General features: G+C 40.5%; 1 protein-coding gene across 1 annotated transcript in view; it reads left to right on the top strand.

Moving 5' to 3' along the window:
• Nt5dc1 (5'-nucleotidase domain containing 1) overlaps positions 1–11,612 on the top strand; it is a 109,977-nt gene that overhangs the window by 82,031 nt on the left and 16,334 nt on the right. The window contains exons 6-7 of the mRNA XM_021173949.2: positions 7,361–7,535; positions 9,222–9,319. Of these exons, the coding sequence (XP_021029608.1) occupies positions 7,477–7,535; positions 9,222–9,319 (157 nt within the window). The 5' untranslated portion in view covers positions 7,361–7,476. The remainder of the gene's footprint in view (positions 1–7,360; positions 7,536–9,221; positions 9,320–11,612) is intronic.

Below are 11,612 nucleotides of genomic sequence, written 5' to 3'. Positions count from 1 at the left end.
TATGGAGAAAGTGGACAGCCTTGTCTAGTCCCTGATTTTAGAGGGATTGCTTCAAGCTTCTCACCATTTACTTTGATGTTGGCTACTGGTTTGCGAGATTCTCTCTTCTATCTCTTGTGCTCTGTTTGTTATGCTTGCATCTATGAGTCCTGACTTCTTTCCTAGGTTTTCTATTTTCAAAGTTGTCTCCCTTTGTGATTTCTTTATTGTTTCTACTTCCATTTTTACATCCTGGATGGTTTTGTTCAATTCTTTCACCTGTTTGGATGTGTTCTTCTGTATTTTTTGAGGGAGTTATTTATGTCCTACTTATAGTCTTCCATCATCATCATGAGAAGTGACTTTAGATCCATATCTTGCTTCTGGTGTGATGGTGTATTCTTGCTATGTAGGGAGAGTTGGGTTCTGATAATGCCAAGTAACCTTGCTTTCTGTTGCTTTTGGTTTTATGCTTGCCTCCCGCCATCTGATTATCTTAAGTGCTCCCTGCCCTCTATATATCTGATTGAGTGTGTCATTCCTGTAATCCCAGTTTAGTCAGAACTTCTCAGAGTCCAGCTTTCTTTGTGATTCTGTGATTCTCGGATCCTGTGATTCTAATATTCTGGATGTGTCAGCGTTCTTGGCAGTCAAGCTTCCTCTGAGTCCCTGAGATCCTGGTGTGACCAAGCTCCTGGGATCCTGGGATCCTAAGATCCTGGGCGTTTTAGAATGCCTGGAAGTGGTACCTCCTCTGGGGACCTTGGGGCTATCCGCTGAGTTCTAAACCAAGGTAGACTAGTGCTGACTGGAAGTAACCCGAGCCACTGATCAGGTGGGGTTCCTGTGTCTGTGCTCCAGCTGTTCCCAGGCACCCTGGTTCTGTTGGAACAGATGTTGTGTTCCAGTCACCAGTGATCCTAAGGTCCTGGGTATGCTGGGGTGCCTGTGGAGTGAGTAGTCCTCTGGAGACCATGGGACTGCCCACTGAGTTCAGGTCCAAGGGTGTTTGTTGTTTGTTTGTTTTTCTTTTTTCTTAACTCCTGAGCTTACATTGTCTTACTGTAGCTCTTGCTATTCCTTTATTACCAAAAACACTAAGTGAACCTGTAAATATGTCACCAACAGAAGAAAATAAAGTGTATCAGAATTCTAAAGGCAGCAGCAAAAGCAGAATTAGAATTATCTTTTCTAAATTCCATAGATGTTTGAGAAAGTGGCAGAGTGACATGACTACTTCTGAACCATAGAATACAGCATTAAAAAGGTGAGGGCAGAGACAATTGTACCCAATATTCTATACATGAAGACATTCTATACATGAAGGCATGTATACATGCCTTCTATACATGAAGGCATATATACTACCTGTAGAAAAGCAGTTTATCATAAAACAATGTCATTATATCAGGTTATAAATACTGAGACCAGTTAACTTATTAATAAGAAAATACATTTGAGAAGCCATTGAAGATGCTCAAGAGGAGTAGGTAAAGTCCAGTCAGATAGTAGTTGGCTACTCCCATAACTTTTGTGCCACCATTGCACTAGCATATCTTGCAGGCAGGTCAGCATTATAGACTGCAGAGTTTGAAGCTGGGCTAGTGTTTACCTTTCTCCTACAGTACTGTGCATAGTACTGCGTGTGCACATTCACTGAAATATACAAAGCATAATAAACATGTGACAGTTTGTATATTCTTGGGCCAGGGAGTGGCACCATTTGGAGGTGTGACCTGGTTGGAGTAGGTGTGTCACTGTGGATGTGGGCTTAAGACCCTCACCCTAGTTGCCTGGAAGTCAGTCTTCCACTCCCAGCCTTTGGATGAAGACTTAGAACTCTCAGCTCTGCCTGTGCCATGCCTGCCTGGATGCTGCCATACTCCTACCTTGATGATAATGGACTGAACCTCTGAACCTGTAAGCCAGCCCCAATTAAATGTTGTTTTTATAAGACTTGCCTTGGTCATGGTGTCTGTTCACAGAAATAAAACCCTAACTAAGACAAAACAGCAGTTAATATGTGCAAGTTTCCTTTATCGTGAACAGAGGTATACTTTAGCCAGTAAAGATACTTTAAAACTAAGATGCCCTCAATTGCAGAAAAAAATTTTGAATGTGAATATTTAGAGCAGTTTTTCTTAACCTAATGTCAACTTATAAATACTTGAAGATCTTCAAAACATACCCATATTGTGGCCCAGCCTAGCTGTGTCAGATCTTCAGGGTGAGGCATAAGTATGTGAATTATATTACAGAGATATAAATAAAGTATTGTTAAAAGTATATTTCAGGCTGGGCAGTAGTGGTGCACACCTTTAATCCCAGCACTTGGGAGGCAGAGGCAGGCGGATTTCTGAGTTTGAGGCCAGCTTGGTCTACAGAGTGAGTTCCATGACAGTCAGGGCTACAACAGAGAAACCCTGAAAAAACAAAAAAACAAAACAACAAAAAAAGTATATTTCATGTTTTTCATTATATTGTTTACTTCACTTTTGGGGTCCTTTTTTATTTTATGTAGCATACTAATTTTTCTCATTCATCTATATGTGTTTACTGAACAATGAGTCATTAGAGCAGCCCAAACTACAGAGAGACTGTATAATATCCTTTGCTCTATATAAAATACACAAAAGAAATTTGCCTCTTTCATTCTCCAGTAAATATCTCTGTCTTTCATAGTCAAGTGGGTTTTTTTTCCAGAAAATAATTCCTTGGATCATCTCCACAGCGTATATATTTTAACAACCCACAGGTAAAGTATTTAGCGTTTTACCAACATACTGGTAGAGTTGGTAACTTTAATGTCCTCAGTTTTGTTCTGCAATGGCAGCAGCAACAGACCTTAGTTGGAGACTGGTGGTGGAGGTGTTGGCATCCCAGCATCCCCAGGCCCCTTCACAGCTTTGCCAGCTCTTCCCCCTTCACAGGAACAATGGTGATAGCTGAGTGGTGTTTGTTGACCAGGGCTGTTAGCATTACTGATGTGGCACACGTGTCTCTTGAGCTAAAGCAGTTTCTTTTTTTTTTTTTTTTTTTTTTTTTTTTTGAAGTTTTACCTCTACAGGAGCCATGTTTAATGACATGAACAAGAAAGCAGACCAAGCAGTTTCAGTATTAAGTTGTACCACTTTTCTCTGACCACGAGAGGTCTCCCAACCCTTCCAATCCCAGCAGGCCACTTCTCCACAGCAGACTGTTCCAGCATTCCACCCTGGCAGTTTTTTCCAGAATGCTATAGCAACCAGGTTTTTAACATAAGAGAGCTAAACTTTTATTCTTTCAAGTCAGCTTTTTGAAATTTTACCTTTCATTCCATTTGCACACAGAAAAGACCAGCTAAGAGGGGTGGTGGGGAAGTCTGGGAAATGAATTCCATAAAATGGCAGTAAAGTAGAATTCCTTCAGCATGGAAGTGAAAATACAGATTTCTCTGCAAGGTCAGAGCAAACAAGATTGTTGTTTTCTACCTCAGATCTGAATTTCCTGTCTTATCCAGTTACTGTTAGCCTGTTGGTGTCATATTAAGTGTAATTTTATAAGGATGAGTACAGGCCAGAAGTTTAGATACAAATGACATTGACAGCACATAGCAAATATAGACATTGTCTGTTATGCACAGTTCGGCAGCATGCTACAAGTCATGTTATTACTTTGAATATAAAGACATAATGTTCTTGTATTTTCTTCTATACTAAATATATATATATGTTTCATGCCTTCAAAGTTTAGTCTCTTGGGGGAAATAATCGAACAGAAAACTTACAATTCTGTAATTGTCCTTTAGTAAGAATATGTTTGGAGGACAGTAGAGAGGGTTAGGCAAATACAGGCTTCTGTCACTGATGCTAACAATCTGAGTTCATCCCTGGGACTCACAGCTATAGAAGGAGAGTGCTCCCCTGTGTGGTCCTCTGACCTCCACTTGTGTGCCATGATAAGGGTGAAGACACACACACACACACACACATACACACAAAATAAACTAGTGTAAAAATTTTTAAATCTGGCCGGGCGTGGTGGCGCACGCCTTTAATCCCAGCACTCGGGAGGCAGAGGCAGGCGGATTTCTGAGTTCGAGGCCAGCCTGGTCTGCAAAGTGAGNGGATTTCTGAGTTCGAGGCCAGCCTGGTCTGCAAAGTGAGTGCCAGGACAGCCAGGGCTACACAGAGAAACCCTGTCTCGAAAAAACCAAAAAAAAAAAAAAAAAAAAAAAATTTTAAATCTGAATAATGTAGTTTAAGGGGTCTAGGAAGATAGCTTGGTAAATCCTAGTCTTGCAAACATTATGAACTGGGTTCAGCCCCCACACCCCACAGCTTAAACCCTACACACCGTGGTACTGAAAAGGTAGAGACAAGTGGGTCCCAGGGACTCACTGGCCACCAGTTTAGTCTACTTATAAGTCTCCAGGCCAGTGAATGTTGCTGAAAAATATATCTTCTGGCTTCCATATCCACATAGGCGTGCACACACACACACACCAGTTAAGGTTGCAAGGTGTGTCAGTCCATGATCTTTTGTTGCACATACAACTTGGAATTTACCATTGACACATGTTTAAACAGTGTTCTTTTTTTAGTTTGTCCCATTCAATGGCGTTTGAAAGGGTAACTCCAATACTGATGATCTTCCCTGATTAACTTGCCTTCTTGGGTTAGACCTACTAAAAGTTAGTAATAAAGTTTCCCTAGATGATGAATTTAAATTGTGCTATTTAAATGTATATGCTTTTTCTATCCCTTGTAAATGTTAACACTAATTTTAGTAGCAATCTGCGTGTTGATCGCTAGAGGGCAGTAGGCACACATAGCCCAGGAAAAATATTTTCTGAACACAGAGAATATTGTAAATGTTTTTGGCATGATGCATAATAAATCTTTGTTTTCCAGCTGTAACGTTTATTTGTTACAAAAGTTCATGCCACTCTTGCATGTAAAAGCTTCTCTGAAATTACTTCAGTACTTGAGGCCAATACTTGCTCTTGGCCATTTGCATTTGACGTTTTCTCTTAACAACCTTGTATTATTTACAGAATCTTCTCTTCATTGAAGAACAGAAAATATATTTTAATTTTAAAGTTCATTGAGTAGCTTCTGAAATATTAGTGACCCAGAAGACTGCACACATGTCATTGAGGGACCAAATACAAAGAGAACTATGCTAAAAAACAAAACAAAACAAAACAAAACCTTTGCCTTCACACTTGATGTTCCGATATCTAATTGGTTTCTCAATACAGCATATTCTGTCTTGTGCAGTGTTCTAGTGTGGTTGCAATGTTCTTGTGGTGTATTGTTTTCTGTATCAAGATGCTTAATGCTGCTCATAATAGGTATTCTTACTGTATAGTCTACTACTAAAATGAATTTATTTCACAAGAAAATTTCATCTAGAGGTTTATTAACTAAATGGATTGTCCTGAGACCCACTGATGTTATCAGGAGTCCAGGTGTCCCTCATATTTCTCTTCTCAACCCTTGATTTGTTCTTTGTGCGGAAGGTACCAGCTACAAATATAAGTAAAGTTTGTTGTCATGGCAAAGTTGAACAGAGCAACTTAACCCTGTTTTCAGTGGTTTCCAGGGTCCCTGTCTCATACCCTGCTTTCTTCAGCCCTTAGGGGCCACATGTAGTTCTCTGCATCTGTCTGATAAATGGAGGAAATTATCAGTGTGTGGACAGAGAGACCAGGATTCTACTGGGTATCCAAGGTCCCTGAAAGGAGAATGAAACTTGACGTGTATTGTAGTATTCTCCAGCAAAGAAGAAGAAGCAAATGGACATGGGCAGGCAGGAAGCAGTATTTGCTACTGTTTCAGGCTTCGTTTTTATTTGCGTCACATAGAGACTCTTCTGACATATTACCCTGATAGTCTTTAAAATGTAGCCTTCATAGTCTTTTTCAAAGATTTATTTATTATTATAAATAAGTACACTGTTGCTGCCTTCAGACACGTCAGAAGAGGGCATCAGATCTCATCACAGGTCGTTATGAGCCACCATGTGGTTGCCGATATTTGAACTCCGGACCTTCCGAAGAGCAGTCACTGCTCTTCCCCACTGAGCCATCTCTCTAGCCCCAGCCTTCATAGTCTTAAAATGAAACTTTTTTTTTCCCTGCTGTTTCATGTGCATCATTGGACAGAGTTTCAGGGATAGCCCGTATCTACAAAACCTCTTAATTTGTCTTTGCACTGTTCTTCTCCTGGCATTAAAGAAGCTAAGAATTTAGCGTTCCTTCTGTGATTATCAGTACCACTGTGCTTAGAGAACAGTCTTTCTAAAATGTGCTGCAAAACCGGTAGCCTTTCAACAAGATCTGCAGTTGCCTGATGCTGTGAGAGCCAGGTCCAGTAGCCCTCCCTGAGTGCCTTCGTCTTCTCTGGTAGCTTTGCTCTGGCACCTCTCAGTAGCTGTCACCTAGCTATATAGGTCTGTATTTCATCTGACGTTCACTACTGTGCCTCTGAAGGACACAGTTGGCTGATTAGCTGCTTCATGACAAAGATGGGCTACTGTTGCATATCTGAATGTTTGATTCTTATCTGTTGTCAGTAAGTATTTGTTAGGTATTTATTAATCAGCTTACTTCAAATAATGTTTCCTCTGTTTTTGACATGCTGATGATAGTACACTATATTATTTTAATAGCATATCAATTCTTGTGAAAAGTATGATCAATTGTCATGACATTTTAAAAGTAAACAACAAATAATATTTGCTAGAGACTTATATTTATTTTCCATTATGCGTGTGCAGTGTGTCTGTGTGGGGTAGCTGCCCCTTAGTGACAGTGCTAAGAGCAGACGACGCTGGGCCTCTGGGCTGGAATTGCAGGCAGTTTCCAAGCTGCCTAAGGGGAACACGCGTCTTCCATGAGAACAATACTACTCTGAACAGCTCTGTAGTCCTAGAAATACTGTTTTCAAAATAAGGTTTATAAAAATGTTAAAAGTATGTTTAAAGTGTTTAGACCAGGTGTGGTGGTTCATGCCTTTAATCCCAGCACTGAAAGGCAGAGAGACAAGCAGTTCTAGCCAGTCTGGTTTATATAGTGAGTTCCATAACAGCTAGGACCCTGCCTTTTTTTTTTTTTTTTTTTTTGGAACGGGGTTTTTTTTGGTGGCCCTGGCTGTCCTGGAACTCACTCTGTAGACCAGGCTGGCCTCGAACTCAGAAATCCGCCTGCCTCTGCCTCCCGAGTGCTGGGATTAAAGACGTGCTAGATTGTTTGAACCTAATCTTTACGCCTTTTGTTTTTCTTTGAAAGCTTTGCTTTCAAAGTTTAGCTTTGAAGACATGTACTTGTCTGAGATTAAACTCAGTTTTAAAACATTTTTATTAAAGATATTGCCTTTTTATGTTTTTAATTTTTCAGAAAATTGTGGATTCTTCTTCCCGGAAATAAAAAGAAATCTAGGCAAATATGTGCACCGTTGTCCTGAGTCTGTAAGAAAGTGGCTTCGACAGCTGAAGGATGCTGGGAAAATTACTATGTTGATAACTAGTTCTCACAGTGATTACTGTAAACTTCTTGGCAGTTACATCCTTGGGTAAGTGAGGAGCCATTCTTCATGGATGTCACTGTTCGGTGTTAGGTAATCACTGAGGACTAACGGAGAATATAGTCCCTGACAGATTGTAGGGTGCAGCCCTGTATCCATTTCAATGCAAATGTGTGCCCTGTGCCATTTAGCAAACCCAGAGGTGGGATTAATATAAAATCAAGGCAGTAGATTTTGAAAGGAGATAGACATCTTCAGGCCCTTCTTTACAACTTCCTGTGTGCCCTGGGCTATAGTTTATAACTTCTTTAAAGCCTTACTTTCATTCTCTTAGAACTAGGACAACAATTCCTTGTGACAATGAGGGAATGTTTAAATAAATAGTGCAGAGTACATGGTAGTTATACATAGTGTGCAGAATAGTGTGAGCTTTAATGATTGTTAAACTTATGTCATTCTTGGAAATACCAGGGAAGGCCCATAGTCAAAGCAGGAGTCCAAAGAGGGTTCTTAGATTTCTTCTAAAATTTCAAATCTCAGCAGACACAATTGCCTGAGTGTGCACCTGGCTGTAGCTCCTCAGCTTACCTCCATTAACAATCTTTAGCCCTAGGATCTCTATGTTCTTTAGCATGTGTGCTGGTTTAGTTTGTTCTGTAGCATACTTACCTGGGAATGGATTTTCTGCTTTCTAAAATATACATAGGCAGTTATCCTTAAAGTGAATGAAGGCCAGTCCAGTGTCCAGCCACCTGGGGAGAGCACCTCTCCTGAGACATTTGCACTCCTGGTGTAGAACTTTGCATCGGAACATACAGGGCTTTCAGTTCCCACCAGGATAACCAAAATCCTGCTTCTACTCTTGAGTTCTAGTCTTTGAGCTTTTCATTTACTAACACATTCTGGACCACTGTTCCTCTGGGGTCATGATGAGGCCTAGGGAGACTTTCATCAGATAGTCCTTAGCACATAGTACACACTGATATTGTCATCTAAAAATAGTTACAGGACTATACTAATTTTCAAAATAAAGTACCTTCCTCATATTTTGAACACTGACAATTGTCACTTGGATGAATACAGTGCTGCTCTCTGTAGGACCTGTATAGTATCAAATCTATTGAGTCTTCAGACTTACATGTAATCCCTCAAATTTGAAACCATGGGCTATTTCCAGCTATTAGAGATTCTTGCTCACCATGGTGTTTTCAGGAGAGAGTGAGTTCCGAGTCTAGGTCAGTACAGCTTCTGTGTTCTCTCTCTCTCTCTCTCCCTCTCTCTCTCTCTCTCTCTCTCTCTCTCTCTCTCTCTCTCTCTCTCTTCTCTCTTCTCTCTTCTCTCTTCTCTCTTCTCTCTTCTCTCTTCTCTCTCTCTCCCTCCCTCCTCCTGCTCTCCCCCTCCCTGTCTCTCCCGCTCTCTCCCTCTTTGTCTGTCTCTTTCTCTCTTACTCTTTCACTCTCTGTTTCTGTTTCTCTCTCCTTTCCCTTTTTCTTCACTTGATTTTCTTTTGTTATATTTGTGCTTTAAGTAATTTTCATATTTTCAGAAAACCTGGCTAGCACCCATCCACGTTCTCTTTCTAGTGTAGCTTCCAATTTAAAGTGTGTAAGATGACCATAGAGCACATGAAAGCTAATCTGGGGTTGAAGGGTTATACCCTGATACACTGCTTAGGCAGGGAGTAAGTTCTGCAACTTTTCTAATTCCTTAAGGTAAACTCACTTTGCATTTTAGGAAGGATTTTGCAGACCTTTTTGACATTGTGATTACAAACGCATTAAAGCCTGGATTCTTCTCACATTTCCCAATCCAGAGGCCTTTCCACAAGCTCGGTAAGTTGTGTTTAGTTATTTCTATAGTTGTGTTTTGTTATTTCTATCTTTGACTAACCCCAAGTGCAAAACACTTTGTAATGGGGACATCACTTCCCCTTAAGAAGAGAAGGAAAATGTAAACCTTTGTTTACCTTAAACTTTACTCTGTATCTCATGTTATATTGTTTAAGTGTCAGCCTCTCTCTGTTTTCAATGATGAAGGGCATGGATCTCACCTGATAATTAAGGTCTAAGTAATGCACTGTATGTGCTTGAGGGAATGAATAAGTCAGAGTCAACCATTTTGGGAGCAGAAGTTTCTACAGAATCCACAAAGATCAAAACAACAGAAAAGCAAAACAACACAGGTACATGTGTACATGCTCACATACAAACATGAGTGCATACACACATACATATGCATGCACATGCCATGTGCACATGCACACACACACACACACACACAACATGTGCTTCCTCTGCAACAATCCAGGCATTCAAAGAAGACCAGGAAGAATTGTGACACTTGTCAAGAGACTGATGGAGAAACGAGGTTGCAGGAAAAGACCAGGCCCTTTGCAGTTGAGAAAGAATGATCAGAAGCAAGCTGCTCCTCACAGGTGCTCTTAGAGCTTCCTGGAAGAGCATTTGAAAGAGGCAGGCCATCAGGATAGATGAGTGGCAAGACGGAGCAAGGTGAATGTCAAAAAGTTTAATTGTCATCTCTGTGTGTGACTAGATCTTGAGTCAGCAGGATATGTTGTAGAGATTTCCATCTCTGGGAAGAATCTTAAAAGGAGAAAATATCATTTTTTGTTGTTGGTGGTTTTAAAGATTGCAGCCCATGTTACTTGGCCATATTATTTTGGGCTTATGGCAAGTAGACCAGCATGAAAGGGTATGGAAAAAAAAGAAAAAAGAAAAAGAAAAAAATAGACCATTGTGGAAGGAAGTCTAAGTTAGGGTTTCTTTTGCTGTGAAGAAATACCATGACCATGCCATATCTTCTTTTTTCCCCTCTACTCTTTTTTTATAATTAGATATTTTCTTCATTTACATTTCAAATGCAATACCCAAAGCCCTCTATACCCTACCCCCACCCTGCTCCCTAACCCACTCACTCCCACTTCCTGGCCCTGGCATTCCCCTTTACTGGGGCGTATGATCTTCGCAAGAACAAGGGCCTCTCCTCCCCTTGATGGCCAACTAGGCCATCCTCTGCCACATATGCAACTAGAGACACAGCTCTAGGAAAACATTTAATTGGTTTTAATTGGGGCTGGTTTACAATTTCCAAGGTTCCGTCTGTTGTCATCATTACAGGACGCTTGCTGGCATGCAGGCAGACATGGTGCTGGGGAAGTAGCTGAGAGTTCTACATCTTGATCCACAGGCAGCAGAAGTAAATGCCACACTAGGCCTAGCTTAAGTATCTGAGACCTCAAAGTCCACCTTCACAGTGACACACTTCCTCCAACAAACGCACACCTCCAAATAGTGCCGTTCCCTGTGGACCAAGCATTCAAACACATAAGTCTATGAGAGCCAAACCACTACAAATGGCATGTGGCAGAACAAATCTGTTCCTTTAGTGGCTGCCAGGAAAAGGGGAGTGGAATTTCCTAATATAACTTTCAAGGACCTGATTCCTTCAAGCCCCACCTCTAAAAGCCTCCTCCCTTCCCAGTAGCATTGACTACCTATGACTGAACCTTCAACGAGAACTGTTGGCAGCATTTAAGATCAAGACCACAAAATTCAGTGCCATACTAACTTTCAAGAGGCTTTTGGTATTGCTCTATTTAATTGTTGAGTATCCAGAGATAAACATGGGACTGTCTAAGCCTATTGCTATACAAGTTCCCCTTGTACTTCTCTGCAGAGTTTTTTCTAGATGTATGTTACCACATTGGATTTGCAGCGTAGTGTGATAAACAATGTGATGCAAACTGTCCTTCCAGTTATGGTTATCAAAGAACTTCAGAGTTCATTAAACATATGTTATGAAAGAATTACAGATCTTAAAATATACACACATTGGAGCTAGAGAGATAGCTCAGTGGTTAAGAGTACTTGCTGCTTTTGATGAAGACTTAGGTTCAGTTCCCAGGCTCCCAGCTGCTGTTAAGTCTAGTTCCAAGGAATCAAGCACCCTCTTCTAGCTTCTGTGAGTACAACATATAGGTGGTACACATACATACACTTACATAAATAAATAAATAAACCATAACTCTCTCTACATATATATACATATATATTATAAAAAATAAATATACCATATATTGTTTTATTTTGTCTTTTAAAGTAGAGA

This window comes from Mus caroli, chromosome 10, assembly GCF_900094665.2.
Source record: "Mus caroli chromosome 10, CAROLI_EIJ_v1.1, whole genome shotgun sequence".
Taxonomy (NCBI): Eukaryota; Metazoa; Chordata; class Mammalia; order Rodentia; family Muridae; genus Mus; species Mus caroli.
The sequence above is the reverse complement of the archived record's forward strand: the minus strand, read 5'-3'. Positions and strand labels throughout refer to the sequence as shown.